This window comes from Myxocyprinus asiaticus, chromosome 4, assembly GCF_019703515.2.
Source record: "Myxocyprinus asiaticus isolate MX2 ecotype Aquarium Trade chromosome 4, UBuf_Myxa_2, whole genome shotgun sequence".
NCBI lineage: Eukaryota > Metazoa > Chordata > Actinopteri > Cypriniformes > Catostomidae > Myxocyprinus > Myxocyprinus asiaticus.
In genome coordinates, this window is record NC_059347.1 from 57330903 (window position 1) to 57351033 (window position 20131).

General features: G+C 36.1%; 1 protein-coding gene across 1 annotated transcript in view; it reads left to right on the top strand.

Moving 5' to 3' along the window:
- LOC127439992 (A disintegrin and metalloproteinase with thrombospondin motifs 12-like) overlaps positions 1-19886 on the top strand; it is a 53171-nt gene extending 33285 nt beyond the window's left edge. The window contains exons 14-24 of the mRNA XM_051696332.1: positions 4558-4678; positions 4880-5124; positions 5293-5434; positions 5785-5911; positions 8168-8378; positions 9685-10728; positions 11296-11448; positions 13011-13184; positions 15085-15231; positions 16681-16834; positions 17043-19886. Of these exons, the coding sequence (XP_051552292.1) occupies positions 4558-4678; positions 4880-5124; positions 5293-5434; positions 5785-5911; positions 8168-8378; positions 9685-10728; positions 11296-11448; positions 13011-13184; positions 15085-15231; positions 16681-16834; positions 17043-17158 (2634 nt within the window). The 3' untranslated portion in view covers positions 17159-19886. The remainder of the gene's footprint in view (positions 1-4557; positions 4679-4879; positions 5125-5292; positions 5435-5784; positions 5912-8167; positions 8379-9684; positions 10729-11295; positions 11449-13010; positions 13185-15084; positions 15232-16680; positions 16835-17042) is intronic.
- The last annotated feature ends 245 nt before the right edge of the window (positions 19887-20131 follow it).

A 20131-nucleotide genomic window follows, 5' to 3' on the forward strand; every position in this document is an offset into this window, starting at 1 on the left:
TCTATGGAAGCCCATCTCCGCCACATAAAAAATAGTGCTTTGCTAAGTAAAAACCCTGAACTACAAAGTCATAATAATATGTTAAGTCATAATAATGAGATAACATCTAATTATTATGACTTTGTATCTCATTATTATGACTATGTATCTCATTATTATGACTTATGACTTTGTATCTCATTATTATGACTTAACATCTAATTATTATGACTTTGTAAGTCATAATAATGAGATACAAAGTCATAAGTCATAATAATGAGATACATAGTCATAATAATGAGATGTTAAGTCATAATAAGTCATAATTATGAGATACAAAGTCATAATTATGAGATACAAAGTCATAATAATGAGATGTTAAGTCAGAATAATGAGATGTTAAGTCATAATTATGAGATACAAAGTCAGAATAATGAGATACAAAGTCAGAATAATGAGATACAAAGTCAGAATAATGAGATGTTAAGTCATAATAATGAGATACAAAGTCATAATAATGAGATGTTAAGTCATAATAATCATAAAAATGAGATACATAGTCATAATAATGAGATACAAAGTCATAATAATGAGATACATAGTCAGAATAATGAGATACAAAGTATTAATAATGAGATGTTAAGTCATAATAATGAGATATAAAGTCATAATAATGAGATGTTAAGTCATAATAATCATAAAAATGAGATACATAGTCATAATAATGAGATGTTAAGTCATAATAATGAGATACAAAGTCATAATAATGAGATGTTAAGTCATAATAATGAGATGTTAAGTCATAATAATCATAATAATGAGATACAAAGTCATAATAATGAGATATAAAGTCATAATAATGAGATGTTAAGTCATAATAATGAGATGTTAAGTCATAATAATGAGATGTTGAGTCATAATGAGATACAAAGTCATAATAATGAGATGTTAAGTCATAATAATGAGATACAAAGTCATCATAATGAGATACAAAGTCATAATAATGAGATGTTAAGTCATAATAATGAGATACAAAGTCATAATAATGAGATGTTAAGTCATAATAATCATAAAAATGAGATACATAGTCATAATAATGAGATACAAAGTCATAATAATGAGATACAAAGTCATAATAATGAGATGTTAAGTCATAATAATGAGATGTTAAGTCATCATAATGAGATACAAAGTCATCATAATGAGATACAAAGTCATAATAATGAGATGTTAAGTCATAATAATGAGATACAAAGTCATAATAATGAGATGTTAAGTCATAATAATCATAATAATGAGATACAAAGTCATAATAATGAGATACAAAGTCATAATAATGAGATGTTAAGTCATAATAATGAGATGTTAAGTCATAATAATCATAATAATGAGATACAAAGTCATAATAATGAGATACAAAGTCATAATAATGAGATGTTAAGTCATAATAATGAGATACAAAGTCATAATAATGAGATACAAAGTCATAATAATGAGATGTTAAGTCATAATAATGAGATGTTAAGTCATAATAATCATAATAATGAGGTGTTAAGTCATAATAATGAGATACAAAGTCATAATAATGAGATACAAAGTCATCATAATGAGATGTTAAGTCATAATAATGAGATACAAAGTCATAATAATGAGATACAAAGTCATAATAATGAGATGTTAAGTCATAATAATGAGATACAAAGTCATAATAATGAGATGTTAAGTCATAATAATCATAATAATGAGGTGTTAAGTCATAATAATGAGATACAAAGTCATAATAATGAGATACAAAGTCATCATAATGAGATACAAAGTCATCATAATGAGATGTTAAGTCATAATAATGAGATACAAAGTCATCATAATGAGATACAAAGTCATAATAATGAGATGTTAAGTCATAATAATGAGATACAAAGTCATCATAATGAGATACAAAGTCATAATAATGAGATGTTAAGGCATAATAATCATAAAAATGAGATACAAAGTCATAATAATGAGATACAAAGTCATAATAATCATAATAATGAGATACAAAGTCATAATAATTAGATACAAAGTCATAATAATGAGATGTTAAGTCATAATAATGAGATGTTAAGTCATCATAATGAGATACAAAGTCATCATAATGAGATACAAAGTCATAATAATGAGATGTTAAGGCATAATAATCATAAAAATGAGATACAAAGTCATCATAATGAGATACATAGTCATAATAATGAGATGTTAAGGCATAATAATGAGATGTTGAGTCATAATGAGATACAAAGTCATAATAATGAGATACAAAGTCATAATAATGAGATACAAAGTCATCATAATGAGATACAAAGTCATAATAATGAGATGTTAAGTCATAATAATGAGATGTTAAGGCATAATAATGAGATACAAAGTCATAATAATGAGATGTTAAGGCATAATAATGAGATACAAAGTCATAATAATGAGATGTTAAGTCATAATAATGAGATGAGGAGTCATAATGAGATACAAAGTCCACACTCCATACAAAACACTACAAATGAATAAATTGTTGATTATTGTTATTTGTACAGACACCAGTATTCATATTGATAATTATACATCTCAATCCATCATTCTTTATATAACACGTAATACGCGTGCGCATGACGTCTTCGTTTTCACAAATTTGAGTTTTTGTATGTTTACACGGAGACGATAATGGCATCGTTTTCAAAAACGTGCACTTTGAAACCCGTTTTCAAAAGTTTGCGTTTTCAGGCCCCAAAACGCCGTTGTCGTGTAAACGAACAGCCAAAACGCATAAAAAGTTTTCCGTTTTTAGTTGAAAACGTTGTCGTGTAAACAGCCCCTTAGCATCTCATAATTTTGACTTCTCATAATTATGACTTTTTATCTCATAATTATGACTTTTTATTTCAACATAATGACTTTTTGTCTTCTAATTATGACTTTGTATCTCATAAACATGAATTAGTATCTCATTATGGAGGGCCAAATTTCTCAAAATTAAATCATTATATAAATATTTAAACAAATCATTAAATACATAGTGAATTATTTAAATGCATCATTAAATAAATAATTAAATATTTAAACAGTTAAATTAATAACGAAATACACAGTGAATTGATTCAATGCATCATTAAATCATTAAATAAATATTTAAATAAATCATTAAATACATAGTGAATTAATTAAATTAAATCTCCCATGTATTTCATTTCAGTACTAGCTTTGAATCCATTGCATTTAAACAATAGCTCTCTGCCTCCATTTTCATTTAAGAGCTTGCACTGGGATCTTTTTCATTTAAGCAAGAGCATTACCAATACGCCAATCAAAGCAGGTGGGTGTAGTCAGCACTTCTTTGAGATTTTTTCACTGGTTCAGAATGTCAGCAGTCCAAAGTAATTGAATGTGCGAAACACACAAAGTTTGATGAAGAGTGAAGAAGAAACAGAGACAATGTTGTCATTGTCAACGTTTTGGTTAGCAACAACATCTGCAAGAGTCAACAAGGAATCTCTGATTGTACCAAGCCCAGCTATAGTTGAGGTGTGAAAAAAACATGCCTAAACTAACCAGAAAGTCCAAAGAAATCAAATTTGAAAGGTGATGGCCACTGTTGTTGTGTGACGTGCCGATAACCATAACCCTGAAAATGAAAAGACAAGAAGCTCACGCGTCAATGTAAAATTAACCCTAAAATAAAAATGGACGCAAAATAGTGCTAAATTAAAATACAAGGGACATTTATTTATTTATTTATTTATTTTTTTAAACGATTTAATCATTAATTTAATATTTTTTTAGTTTTGTTTTTTTTACAATTTCATTATGTATTTAATTATATATTTAAATATGTATTTAATTATTTAATTTTGTGTGTAATTAATTCACTATATATTTAATGATTTATTTATTTATATACATGTAATTATTTATTGAATTATGCATTTCAATAATTCACTATGCATTTAATGATTTACTGTATTTAAACATTTAAATATTTATTTAATAATTTAATTTTGAGTAATTTGGCCCTCCATATCTCATAATTTGGACTTTGTATCTCAAAATTTGGACTTGTAGTTTTATGTTACATTTCATTACTTTTCATTATTTACTTGATACTGATGTTAAAAACTTTTAAGCACTGTTTTGTTAATTTGTATCTTTGTTCTATTGTTTTTATTTGTTCTATTGCTTATAATTTGTTACTTTATTATTGACTGTTTACTTGTCTTGGATGATTACTTGAGAACTGGGAACAAACTTCAAATTAGTTATTGTGAATTATTTTGTTGTGGTATTGAAATTGGTATGGAGAATCGTCAAATTGCTTTCATATCTCAGCAAAATGGATATTATAACTTAAATAAACCCAAATTTAATCAAGAACCTGAATCGAATGGTGAAATCTGTATCCATACCCAGCCCTACTAGTAAGTCAACAACATGTTGGATGATCATTTGTGTTTCCTACCTTAAATTTTTATTGTTATGAGGTAAATTAAGATTGTATGATTTTCTTTGTGGGAAGATGAATGTGTTTAAGTACATCTAATCTTTCTCCAGGAGGTCGGTTGTGATTTTGGCATTGATTCTAATGCTAAAGAGGACAGCTGTGGTGTGTGTCTCGGCGATGGATCCACGTGTGAGACAGTGAAGGAGACCTTTGTGAAGCAAGATGGATTTGGTGTGTAAGACTCCTGCTATCCAGCCTTGTCTCTGGGTAGCACACCTGATTTGTAACTTTTATTATATATCTCACAATAGCAGATCCTCTCGCCAAATCACCCTAAGATTAAATTCGATTGAACAAATTATAAATAAAAAAAGTTTGCATTTTATGGCAGTCTTACCAGGTTTATGAGTGAGATTTTGTGATGTACTATAGGTTATGTGGACTTGGTTTTAATCCCAGAGGGAGCTCGGGATATCTTCATACAGGAAGTGGAAGAGGCTGGGAATTTCCTGGCGATCCGAGTAGGTGATTCGGAGGAGTATTACCTGAATGGGAATTACATAATCCAATGGAACGGAGAGTACGAGGCGGGCGGAACAAAGTTTTACTACGACCGCAGAGGCAACGCGGAGAATCTGACATCAGCAGGACCAACAACTGAACCTGTCATGATCCAGGTACTGACTCTCAGTTCGGACGGTTTTTATGAAACACATTTGCCTAAATATGCAGCATTTGAAGAATCCATTGGTTTATATTGGTTTATATGAACTGATGGACAGTTGGTCAAAAAATACTTTTGTGTACTTTTGTATGGATTATTTATGATTATTTATGACCTTTAGCTGCTGTTCCAAGAACAGAATCCAGGAGTCAAATATGAGTACACCATTAAGAAGAGTCGCCCACTGGGGAATGAAATTCCAGAACCGGAGTACACCTGGAAATATGGAGCCTGGACTGACTGCAGCACCTCCTGTGGGATTGGTATGGGACAGGAGCTTTTTTTAAACTCCGTCCAGAGTTAAACTGACTTATAATAAATTCACAACATTGTACACATCTCCTACCTTTATGTGTTTGTTCATTTAAATATTTTGGTTAATGTTCATTATTGAAAATAATAATCCTACCTCCATTTAACAAATTGGACCATGTTGAAATATATTCTGCAGAATTTCCTGATTGTTTTTTTTTATTTTATTTATTTTGTTTAAATCAATGCAGTGAAGTCTGCCAATTCTATCTGGGCCTGCTCATCGAGGATTTTTTGGTTGTGTCGTATAGATTGATTAAGGTTTGATAGCTGGTAGATGTGACCTTCTGTCTCTGTACAGGTGTACAACATCAACCTGTGCGTTGTTTTGAGGCAGAGGTGGGCGTGGTCGAGGAAACGCTTTGTGACCCCAGTACACGTCCCGACGACAGACATCGCAAGTGTAAAAACATGGATTGCCCTGCAAGGTATAATACAGCATAAATGATGTCTGTGTTCCGTATAACATATTACCATACAACCCCTACTATTTCTGCATTATGTATTTTGTGCATAGTATGCAAGTTCACTAGGGATGCAGTGTTCAGATACCTCCGATACTGACGTTTTTAACCGGATTGAGTATCAGTCAGACGAGCATGACCCAAATCCGATGCAGTGTGTTAGTCATGGTCATTACCATCAAGCTCCGAAAATGGAACCATAAAAGCACCATTAAAGTAGACCATTTGACTTATACATTTTATTTGTGAATCACAAATGGCTGTGTTTAATAAATAAATATATAGTCTGCACACGTAGCGCACTTCAGTAAATGAGCGGTGCTCTGTTGTGTTTAATAAAATACAATAAAAGCCCAAGGGTTTTAAAGTCAAGAAATTAAAAGAATAGTTCAACCAAAAATGAAAATTCATGCCATCCAAGATTTGTATGACTTACTTTCTTATGCAGAACATAAACAACATTTTTAGAAGAATATTTCAGCTCTGTAGGTCCTCATAATGCAAGAGAATGGTGAACAGAACCCTGAAGGTCCATATATCACATAAAGACAGTTTAAAAGTAACGACTCCAGTAGTTTAATCCATGTCTTCTGAAGCATTCCAATCAGTTTTGGGTGAGAACAGACCCAAATGTAACTCCTTTTTCACTGTACATCTTGGCAATGCAGTCTCTAGGCACGATCATGATTTCAAGCTTGATTACACTTCCTAGTGCTTGATGCATGTGCAGAGCGCTAGATGGTGCTAGGAAGTGTATTCAAGCTTGAAATCACGATCGCCAATGAGACTGCTGATTTATAGGAAAAAAGAAATTGCATTTTGGTCTGTTCTCACCCAAAACCGATTTGAACGCTTCAGAAGACATTGATTAAACTACTGAAGTTGTATGGATTACTTTTATGATGCCTTTATGTGATATTTGGACCTTCTAAACCTTTAAAACGGAATAAAAATAAATGAATACAATTCTAATATTTATTTTTTTATGTTGTTGTTATTATTGTTATTATAATTATTATTAGTAATAATAATATTTTTTACATTTTTATTTTATTATTGTTTTTATATTCAATTACCAGTACAATTATATTTAAGTTGTCTTGGTTCCAAAAATAAATAATTAACTGTGTGATTGAAAAGTGAACTGATATCCCAAAACAACTGAAGTGAACAAAAAAGATGTCTGAATCCATAAAAAAAAAATCCAAGTCCAGAAACATGTGTAAAGAGAACTTTCACTGGAATTACTGTTAATTTTGCTGTTGCATTATCAAGTAGACTATTTAAAAATTACATTTTTCTTAATTATTAAGAATAATACATTTCTTATTTAATATTTTTTTCTCTGTTTTATAATGCAATAATGTATAGTTAGATGTTTTTTGTTTCTTTGCATTTAAAACGGTACCTCCAAACAGTTCCACACAGTGAGGTTTAGATATTTTAAACTGATTAAAAAAACAACAACACTGAAATCAGATCGGGATCGTATTCAGCCAATACTGAGAGTTCAGGTATCAGATATTGTGTAGGTCCTCCTCTTGCCACCAAAACAGCGCCAACCCGCATCTCAGAATAGCATTCTGAGATGATATTCTTCTCACCACAATTGTACAGAGTGGTTATCTGAGTTACCGTAGACTTTGTCAGTTCAAACCAGTCTGGCCATTCTCTGTTGAACTCTCTCATCAACAAGGCATTTCCATCCACAGAACTGTCCCTCACTGGATGTTTTTTGTTTTTGGCACCATTCTGAGTAAATTCTAGAGACTGTTGTGTGTGAAAATCCCAGGAGATCAGCAGTTACAGAAATACTCAAAACAGCCCATCTGGCACCAACAATCATGCCATGCTCCAAATCATTGAGATCACATTTTCTTCCCATTCTGATGGTTGATGTGAACATTAACTGAAGCTCCTGACCCGTATCTGCATGATTTTATGCACTGCACTGCTGTCACATGATTGGCTGATTAGAAAATCGCATGGATGATTGTTGGTTCCAGACGGGCTGGTTTGAGTATTTCTGTAACTGCTGATCTCCTGGGATTTTCACACACCAGTCTCTAGAGCAGGGGTCGGCAACCTTTTTGGCATGGAGTGCCTTTTTTTTTTATTCTCCTGGTCAATGGCTGTGCCGAAGCCCAACCTCAGCATAGCCAATGACCAAACAGTTGCAATGAAATGGTCTTTGCTCTTTAAACTCTTTACTGACCTCAGGTGGTGGGTAGGTGGATGGCAGACTTGCTCAGCCACATGCGGTCCAAATGGAGTGAGAAAGCGCACAATTCTGTGTGTGCGTACGGTGGTTGGAGAGGAGCGGGTTCTACACCCTGGAGACTGCAAGCAGTTGCTCAAACCCAAACCTGTGGTACCCTGCAACCGAGATGTACCATGTGGGTCAGAATGGGCTGTGGGGAACTGGAGCGAGGTGGGTTGTTTTATTGCAGATGGGTCTGGTTAATGTTTTCTACATCAGAGCTTTTATCAATTTTATTTGCTATGATTTTTGTACATACATTTTTGTGAATTATAAGGAATTTTAAATTAATTCCAAACCTATCTGACTTGATGTCTTCCGAGGAACACAGGAGGAGACATTTTAATCAGTTCTCACACAGCTCTCTCCCTTAAAATAAAAGCATACAGTCATCAGGGGCTTTCAAATTCCAAAAAGGGCAATGTCTAAATATTGGACATTTTTAAAAAAACTTTACACACAGTCATGAGGGTCTAAAGGGGTCCTCTCTGTTTTATGTTTTATGTCAACATAAACAACAAAATGGCATGTTGGTTACCCCACATGGCTTTGATTTGGTGGACAAAAGTTTTTCAAATATTAATTATTTAAAAACAATTGTTTCACTGCTTATATTTTTAAAGAAATATTAATAAAACAAAACATTAATCTGTACTACTTGTGCCAACATTTATTTTTCCAAGAATTTTAGCTTTTAATGAGACTTAAAACATTTTTTTTTTTTACTGTCTGGACGATTACACCACATGAAATGTTTTAATTTAAGCCCCAGAAAAAATATCAAAGTGACTTTAAAAACAGAAATTGAAACCATGTTCATCAAAGAGGTGTAGCCAAGTAATTGTTTTGCATGAATTTTATTTTTTATGTATTTTAGGATAATTTGCTAGATCTGGACAAAAAAATGAGCATCACATCATTTGACCCAGCTACCCCGAACATTGAGTAAATTATGATTTTTTTTTTTTTGGAAGAACTTTTTCCTTTTGTTGTGTTGACATTGTGTTCCAGTGCCATAAAAGCACATTTGCATTCTAATAAGATGTATTATCATATGAGTTCAGTGTAATTTTGTGTTTCACCTAATTTGGAATGCCCAATTCCCTATGCGCTTTTAAGTCCTTGTGGTCGTGTAGTGATTCGCCTCAATCCGGGTGGCGGAGGATGAATCCCAGCTGCATCCACATCTGAGACCACCAACCCGCGCATCTTATCACGTGGCTTGTTGAGCTCGTTGCCACGGAGACATGGCGCGTGTGGAGGCTTCACGCCATCCACCGCGGCATCCACGCTCAACTCACCATGCGCCCCACCGAGAACGAACCACATTATAGCGACCACATGGAGGTTACCCCATGTGACTCTGCCCTACCTAGGAACTGGGCCAATTTGGTTGCTTAGGAGACCTGGCTGGAGTCAATCATTTTGTGTTTCTAAAAATTATGATTGTGCACCAAAATTTTCTTTTGTCCTGCAGTGCTCTCTGTCTTGCAATGGCGGCATAAAGTCGAGAATCGTCAAGTGTGTGGCAAAACAACCAGACCGATGCAACCCTGCCAATCGACCTCGCTCCACGATCTTCTGTAAACTTCAGAGCTGCTCATCCACTAATAGATGGACCGGTTCCCCCTTCAGACCACGATTCCGACCAAGAGTTCCCCCCACAATCCCAACACAGGCCCCTGGAATCCAACCTGGAACTCCAGAATCAAGCACCACTATCATGCCACCAAACTTCAACACCAATACTCGCATTATAACACACACCAGAGCTTTCCCAATGGCCACAACCATAACAACATCTGACATCATCCATGAAGACGACCAAGACTTTATTCTGGTCAGAGATGGTAACAAAGACAAAGGGGATCATGAACCAGTTCCCACAGATACTAAAGACCCCAGTTTTCCTGAGGACGAGGAAGGAAGCACAGACCTGCAGCCTCCTGAAAAAAGTTCTAGATACATGCCGGGTTATGATTACATAGTAGAAGATACATCTGGAGAAGAAAGGGCGACTGAGGACAATATGTTTACCAGCCCATTTCCTGTAAGGTCATCCACTGATGGACCAACCACACAAACGCCTGTACACACAACTCATCCAACCTTGAATAGAACACTGATACACACTAACATCCCTACAACGAAATCAGCCACTACTAGCAGATCCCAATACAATGTCCACTTGACTGACACTAAAACTCCAGATTTGATCACTATAACTACTCCTAAGTGGGAATCTGAGCCAAGAAGTCCATACAAAACAAATACCACCACAAACCCAAGGTCAGAATCAGTAATGTCACACGTCAGTACTCGGAGTCCACAACCTACTGTTCCTACAGTGAAAATACTGAGAAAGACATCACACATACTGAAAAGTCCCAATAAAGGCAAGGTGCCTAAAGTAGACAAGCTGAAGCCAGAGATGGTGAGCACCACGAATGATTACAGGAACCTGAACGCACAAGATCCCATCAGCAGGAATGCCTACTGGGAAGTCGGCAACTGGAGTGATGTAAGAATGCATACCTAGCTAGTCGTCCCAAAAATTATTTGGGCACTTAAGTCACACTTAAAATGTCTGAATGTCATTGCATTAGATAACAAAATATCAAACCAAGTGGCATGTGCAAACAAATGTTGCTAGAGCTTTTCTTAGAACAAAATTCACTTTTCTAAGACATTTTTTGCAATAGCTTTCAAACAACAGGTACCAAGGTGATTTTTAATGGATGCATGAAGTCACTTCTTCTCCAGTTCACACAGGTGTCCTTGTAGAGTAACCACAGGTGTAGTTCAGCACATTAACTATGGGCATTTTCCACTACCATTCGACAACCAAAAAGTGTCACAATACTTTTTATCTTCATTTAAAACAGTATATCTATTGTTTTATCATTTGAAACTTTTTTGAGAAATGTTTTGCTTCGGTGGACCATATTGTGCTATCTAAATACTACTACTTAGTTTTATATTTGTGATCTAATGCAATGAAATTGTGTGGCTTTTGCAGACAAAAACTTTTTGTGTAATGTTTTGATTAGCATTTGATGTACTGACTGGTGTGTAACCTTTGTCACAGTGCTCCACTACATGTGGTCTAGGGGCGGTGTGGCGGTCAGTAGTCTGCAACTCAGAGCGTGAGGAAGACTGTGCCAGTGTAAAAAAACCAGAACCAGCCCGACGATGCAACCTACGACCCTGTGCCACCTGGATGACTGGCGACTGGACCAATGTAAAGCCACATTCTCTGAACAAAAACAAACCTCTTCTGTACCTAACTAGAAAAATAAAGTTTGTCAGAACAGTTTAGAGTGTAGTTTTGGATATTTTGTTATGAAAGCTGGAATTTTAAAGGTTTTACAGGACAGACACACAGACAGATAGATTTAGAAATAGATGGACAGACAGACAGACGGATGGATGGATGGATGGATGACAGATAGACAGATAGATGGACAGATAGATAGATAGCTAGATAGATGGACGACCGACGGATAGACAGATGGAAAGATAGACAGGCGGACGGATGGACAGATAGATGGATAGACGGACAGATGGATAGATGGATGGATAGACAGATAAACAGATAGATAGATAGACAGATAGATAGACAGACGGATGGCCGGACGGATAAGCAGACGGATGGATAGACAGATGGATAGACGGATGGACAGATAGACAGATGGATAGATGGACAGATAGATAGATAGAGACGGATGGATGAACAGATAGATAGAAAGATAGACGGATGGATAGATAGACAGATAGATATAGACAGACGGACGGATAGATAGATAGATAGACAGTGGACGGACAGATAGACAGATGGACGGATAGATGGACAGAGATGGATAGACAGACAGATGGATAGACAAAGACAGATAGACAGATGGATGGATGGATGGATAGATAGATGACGGATATATAGACAGATGGATAGACGGACAGACAGATAGATGGATAGACTGATGGACAGATAGACAGACAAACAGATAGATGGACGGATAGATAAACGGATAGACGGACAGACAGATAGATGGACGGATAGATAGAAAAACAGATAGACGGATAGATGGATAGACGGACAGACAGATGGATAGATAGATGGACGGATGGATAGACGGACAGACAGATAGATGGATAGACAGATGGATAGATAGACTGATGGGGTGGATAGATGGATAGACAGATGGATAGATAGAAGGATGTGGCGGATAGACAGATAAACAGATAGATAGTCGGACGGACGGACGGCTAGATGGACGGATAGTTAGATGGATAGATGGACAGGAGGATAAACAGATGGACGGATGGATGGACGGACGGACGGATGGATGGATAGATAAACAGATGGACGGACGGACGGACAGACAGATGGATAGATAGATAGATGGACAGACAGACAGATAGACAGATGGATAGATAGATGGATGGACAAACAGAAGGACGGACGGATGGATGGACTGTCAGACAGATAGACAGATAGATGCATGGATGGACGGACGGCCAGATAGACACTTAGCATGACTGTTCTGTTTGATCATTGTCAGTGTAAGTCTATTTGTGGCTGCTGCGAAGGTCCGACATGGTTAAACCTTGCGTACAATCAGTAAGAAAACATAAATATTGTGAGTCAGAACAGTCTGTATGTCTGTGCCAAGTTTGGTGGTTGTAGATTAATAGCTCTGGACTTGGTTTAGGGGTTTTGGAAAAAATCCCTAAACCTTTGTCAAGCCAACATAATTACTGTAAGCTTTGAACTTTGATGTGACATCTTTGTGACCCTCTCTTTAGTGTCCTGAAGGTTGTGTGAGTGATATGAAGCATCGAGATGTGCAGTGCATTGACACACAGAGCAGACGTCCATTGAGGCCCTTTCACTGTCAGGTTCTGTCATACAAACCACCCAGTAGTTTGCCCTGCTACACCCGACCCTGCCTGCAGTGGAAGTACTCACTCTGGGGCAAGGTACTAACCTGACAGGCCACCTATTAAAGGGATAGTTCACCCCAAATGAAAAATGATTGAATCATTTACTCACCCTCATGCCATCCCAGATGTGTATGACTTTCTTTCTTCTGTAGAACACAAATTATGATTTTTAGAAGAATATTTCAGCTCTGTAGGTCCATACAATGCAAGTGAATGGGTGCCAAAATGTTGACGCTCCACAAAGCATATAAAGGCATTGTAAAAGTAATCCATAAAACTCCAGTGTTTTAATCCATATTTTCAGAAGTGATATGATAGGTGTGGGTGAGAAACAGATCAATATTTAAGTTCTTTTTTGCTTGAAATTCTTCTCCCTGCCCAGTAGGAGGCTGTATGCATGAAGAATGTGAATCTCCAAAAACACAAGAAGAAGATTGTAAAAGTGACCTGTTTCTCACCCACACCTATCATATTGCTTCTGAAGACATTGATTTAACCACTGGATTCTTATGGATTAATTTAATGTTGACTTATGTGATTTTTGGAACTTCAAAATTTTGGCACCCATTCACTTTCATTGTTTGGAGCAAAAGAGCTAAGAAATTCTTCTATAAATCTTTATTTGAGTTCAGCAGAGGAAAGAAAGTCATACACAAATGGGATGGCATAAGGGTGAGTAAATGATGAGAATTTTCATTTTTGGGTGAACTATCCCTTTAAGGATAGTTATCCCAAATAAATTGTGTCACTGTCATGATCGAAACTCATTTGACTTACTTTTGTCTCTGGACCACAAAATGAGATGCTGCTCTTTTCTTGAAATGAAAGCATACAGTCAGGGGCTGTCAAGCTTCAAAATAGACAATCATTTTACATTGCTTGTTGTACGTATTCTGGCAGTTTCCTGTTGAAATGAACAATAGAGGCGCTACAACAGCAATTACTTTGATTCATTTTAAATCACGAGTAAAATGGGAGATTATCAGTTCATAAACACTTTTGCTCTGCTCCTCACTCCATGCTATTTAATGACATCTAAACACTTCCTATAGCACATGACTTGTAAGGCTAATGTTTGCATTACATAACCAACTGCATTTACAAGTTTGTTCGAGTGCGATCAAATTGCGCGATAGCTCAACTGATAGAGCATTGCACTAACGATGCAAAGGACAAGACCACAGAAGACCACACAAGTCGATTGCTTCAACCATTGTGTTTTTCATCTCACATTAGCTTTTTATGACACTATTTGTTAGGTTTAGGTTTAAGGTTAAGGGTAGGTTTTGTTGTTTTAAAACTCGATAGAGCATTATCCTTAAAGGTACACTCAGTAATTTTTTGAAGTATGTTGAAGTAACTTACATTGGCTCACAGTGACACCTAGTGGCCTGGATGCTGCATCATTCAAACACAGTAGTTTTCAGTTACCAATGCCATTGTAGAAATTCACTATGCACAGTAAGCCAGGATAAATTTATTCCAATAACAGGGCAGTTACTGAGATTAAGCAAGTAGTATTCAGCTGGTCATGTGATCCTAACCTGGCTGCCCCCATGAGGCTCCCCTGCCCCAATGTAGAATAGAAGAGTTTATAAGGTTACTTATATGACTCTTCATCTCACATGATTGTTCATGATTTCAAACATATGTTTCAATATTACTATTCATTCCTTTAGATGTAAAACTTTTTAAATGAGGAAAAAAATTACTGAGTGCACCTTTAAAAACCTAATCTGTTTGAGATTAGAAGCATTTAAATAGCTTTTAGCACCACACAGTGGACATTTCATCTGGGAACTGCTATGAGACGTGTAATAAACCACGTAATATCAATTTGCAAAAATGCCATATGACAACTTTGTGTGAAGAACAGACTGAAAATGAAGTTGCTAATCACTGACTTTGGTTTTCATCGATGATGTGTGATTGACAGTGCTCTAAAAGCTGTGGGCAAGGGCTGAAAAAAAGACTTGTGTACTGTCCAGAGTACCAGCGCTGTAACATCACACTCAAACCCAACAGCACTGAGTCCTGCAGTCTGCAGCCCTGCACCAGCTGGACTACTGAAACCTGGAGCCAGGTAACTGACCGCACGATCTGCACTGTTCACTGGGATGGAATGAGTGCCAGACAGTCATTGTACGACTGCTTGATGTCTTAAAGGGATAGCTCACCCAAAAATGAAAATTCTGTCATCATATACTCATGTTGTTCTAAACCCTTTCTGATGTGAAAGAAAGTATGTAATACATTATTAACTTCTGTTGTATTGAAAAGAAAGACAGATCAGAAGATCAGGATATTCATTAGAAAAATCTCCTTTTGTCACTCTTTGTCAAACTTAAAAAAGACCCAAATGTACCATAAAAGAAGTCCATATGGCTTGTCCATCATATTCCAAGTCTTTTGAAAGCACACGATAAGGTTTGGTGAGAAATAGGCTGACATTTAAGTCATTTGTCAGTTAATATCTTGATGTCCATTGCATGTTCATGAGCGCTATGAGAGAAGCTCGTTCAGTACTGTGCAGGTTCCCCCGAGAACTTGCATTGTTTTTAACGCATCAGTTTTAAGATATTTTGCTAAATATCCACACCAGTGTCAAATTAACTTGCATCAAGGGGTAATATTTGCCCCCTGTATTTGATTTTCAGAGGCATTTTTTACTTATATATGGGCAATTAGAGGTCGACCGATAGTGGATTTTGCCGATACCGATTACCAAGGTGGTGGAAAAGGCCGATAACTGATTAATTGGCCGATTCAGTTTTAAGATTTATTAGAAAAAACTCTCAGTCTCTCCTTACAATGACGGGCACAGACATAGATGCTACAAGAGTCCAAAATGAATAAAATACCAGCAGTTTATTGTGCAACCAAAATCCCAATAATAACCAGAAATATTGGTTGCATTACACAGGACTTTCATCTATAAACAGGCCCGAAATACACGTACTTATTTGGAATTGACAGAGACTTGGCTCTGTTACAATCCTCTATATTTAAGGATTTACCAAATTAAGGTTTTTTATAGCCTACATTCACTAGATTAAAACTATTGGCAACTATCAGCATAGATTTTTGCAGAAAACTGATAGTTCCAAAAAGCAACTATTGGCACTGATTAATTGGTAAAACCAATATATCGGTCTACCTCTAGTTTATATCAAATACGTCTATTTAATGAATTCAATAATACAATCTATATCAACTATGCGATAATATTAACAACCAGGACTATAATAGAATATTAAGAACTGAATCACATTTAAAAACAGAAGAATTCATTACAGGGGCATTTTTTGCCACCACATTTTGAATTACGGGGGCATTTTTGTCTGTTTTTGTGATATTTTGACCCAAGCACCCCTTAATTTCTGACCCTGATTTACATACATATACATAATGTTCATTTTTAATCTCAGTGGGCTTAATTGGACATAAAAACAAGGTTTTTAATAGCTGATTTTATATGATCTGATTTAACAGATGTTTCTGTTGTTCTGATGTGTTGATGTTTGATTGACAGTGCTCCAGAAGTTGTGGTGGAGGAGTTCGGAAGCGAGCGGTGAGGTGTGTAAACGAGGAATCTGGAGATGAAGAGAAAACTTCAGTGTGTGCACAAAATAACAAACCAGACACTGTTCAGATCTGCAACCCAGAGGAGTGTAAACCTGATTTAGGTAAACTTAATTATACAATATTTCATTTAGTTCATCTCATAATTGATGACAGGTGTATGAGATTTCTCTGAAAATGTGGATCTTTTGTGTCCATCATTTTATTTGAATGTTCAATATGTTTCACATACCAGAAAGAAAACTCTTTTTAGTTTATTTTTAATGTTAATGCCCCTCATTGTTTTTTGTTGTTGTTTTCAATGCTTTGTAGGTCTAGTTTGCAAGAAAAACAGCATGTCAACACGTTTCTGTGAGAAACTGGAGCTGCTTGGTCGATGCTCCCTGCGCTCTATCCGCAAGCAGTGTTGTGTCACTTGCATGATGTAACATTTACTGAGGGTCATGGCAAGGTCAACCTTGGGTCAATAACCCAAAGCGCAAACTACTGGACATTCTGCAAACTGGGTTCATGGTACCCTTAGAGACACAGGCATTATATTCAGATGTGTCTTTTTTTACTTGAACATAAGAAAAAGCGTGCTTTGAGATACAGTTGTGCTCAAAAGTTTGCATACCCTTGGAGAATTGGTAATATATGTTCCATTTTTAAAGAAAACATGAGTGAGCAGGCAAAACACATTTCTTTTATTTCTTATGGGATTCATATTCAGCTGTAGGTTATAACAGAATGGCACAATCATAAAACAAAACATGGTAACAAAGAAAAAAATGAAATGACCCCTGTTCAAAAGTCTGCATACCCTTAGTTCTTAATACTGTGTATTGCCCCCTTTAGCATCAATGTCAGCGTGCAAACCTTTTGTAATAGTTGTCTATGAGGCCCCAAATTCTTGCAGGTGGTATAGCTGCCCATTCGTCTTGGCAAAATGCCTCCAGGTCATGCAAAGTCTTTGGTCATCTTGCATGAACCGCACGTTTGAGATCTCCCCAGAGTGGCTCGATGATATTAAGGTCAGGAGACTGTGATGGCCGCTCCAGAACCTTCACCTTTTTCTGCTGTAACCACTGGAGGATCAACTTGGCCTTGTGCTTAGGGTCATTGTCATGCTGGAAAGTCCAAGAACATCCCATGCGCAGCTTTCGTGCAGAAGAATGCAAATTGTCTGCCAGTATTTTCTGATAACATGCTGCATTCATCTTGCCATCAATTCTCACAAGATTCCCTGTGCCTTTAGAGCTCACACACCCCCCCAAAACATCAGTGAGCCACCAACATGCTTCACCGTGGGGATGGTATTCTTTTCACTATAGGCTTTATTGACCCCTCTCCAAACATAGCACTTATGGTTGTGCCCATAAAGCTCTATTTTGGTCTCGTCACTCCAAATTACAGTGTGCCAGAAGCTGTGAGGCGTGTCAAGGTGTTGTCATTTGTGGCATTGGCACAGTAAAAGCTTCCTTCTGGCAACTCGACCATACAGCTCATTTTTGTTCAAGTATCGTCGTATTGTGCTCCTTGAAACAACCACACCATCTTTTTCCAGAGCAGCCTGTATTTCTCCTGAGGTTACCTGTGGGTTTTTCTTTGTATCCCGAAATTTCATTCTTCTGGCAGTTGTGGCTGAAATCTTTCTTGGTCTACCTGACCTTGGCTTGGTATCAAGAGATCCCCGAATTTTCCACTTCTTAATAAGTGATTGAACAGTACTGAATGGCATTTTCAAGGCTTTGGATATCTTTTTATATCCTTTTCCATCTTTATAAAGTTCCATTACCTTGTTACGCAGGTCTTTTGACAGTTCTTTTCTGCTCCCCATGGCTCAGTATCTAGCCTGCTCAGTGCATCCACATGAGAGCTAACAAACTCATTGACTATTTATACACAGACACTAATTGCAATTTAAAAAGCCACAGGTGTGGGAAATTAACCTTTAATTTCCATTTAAACCTGTGTGTCACCTTGTGTGTCTGTAACAAGGCCAAACATTCAAGGGTATGTAAACTTTTGATCAGGGCCATTTGGATGATTTCTGTTATCATTATGATTTAAAAATGAGCCAAACAACTATGTGATGATAAATGGCTTCATATGATCACCATCCTTAAATAAAACACAGTTTTTTTGCATGATAAGTCATATTTTCAAAATCAGTGCCAAAATTTCACAATTTCTGCCAGGGTATGCAAACTTTTGAGCACAACTGTACATAAAAATACATCAAGCATTATTTTTTTTTACAGGATTCAGCATCAGTTAGATGTTTTAACGTATATCCAAGTACACATGGAATCTATGCACACAGAATTCCGCAAAAAGCTCCACAGATTTCGGCAGAATTTCAACACCCGCCACTTACAAAGTTTTATACATCCCCTGTCCCTTGCATGTTCAGTTAAATTTAATGAAATATTTTCGCTGATTTGATTATGCTTTCAGCTACCAAAATTTTAGGACTTTCAGCTTTAACACATTTGACCTTGTTTACACATATATTCCCCCAAAAACTATAAGTTCCTACCTGCCTACAGGTATGTTTTTCTCTGCACTTAGTTTGGAAAATGAATACCATTTTTTTTAATAATGCATTTTTTTTATTTTACTCACAAAAGTATGTATTTCTGACAGAACAAACATAATAATTTGGTTCACCAATCTAAAGATATTAGTTCACCATGAAAAAAATGCCATTTAAAGGGATATTTCACCCAAAATTGAAAATTCTCTCATCATTTACTCATCTTCAAGCCAGATGTGTGTGACTTTCTTTCTTCAGCTGAACACAAACAAAGATTTTTTGAAAAATCAGCTCTGTTGGTCCATACAATGCAAGTGAATGGTGACCAGACTTTTGTAGCTCCAAAAATCACAAAGGAAACATAAAAGTAATCCACATGACTCCAGTGGTTTAATCCATGTCTTCAGAAGCAATATAATAGGTGTGGGTGAGTCCTTTTTTTTTGCTCAAAATCTCCACTTTCCCTTTCAGATTTGAAAGTGAAACTAAACAGGCACCACATGTGACTTTCAGATGTACAAGTGAAAGTGGAGATTTAGAGTAAAAAAAAAGGACTAACATTCTGATCTGTTTCTCGCCCACACCTATTATATCTATTATTATTTTATTTCCTTTATGTGATTTTTTGGAGCTACAAAGGTCTGATCAACATTCACTTGCATTGTATGGACCTACAGAGCTGAAATATACTTCTAAAAATCTTTGTGTTCTGCTGAAGAAAGAAAGTCATACACATCTGGGATGGCATGAGGATGAGTAAATGATAAGAGAATTTTCAATTTTGGGTGAACTATCCCTTTAAAGAGAGAGATCACACAAAAATAAAGATTCTGTCATCATTTACTCACCCTCATGTTGTTCCAAACCCAAATTACTTTCTTGT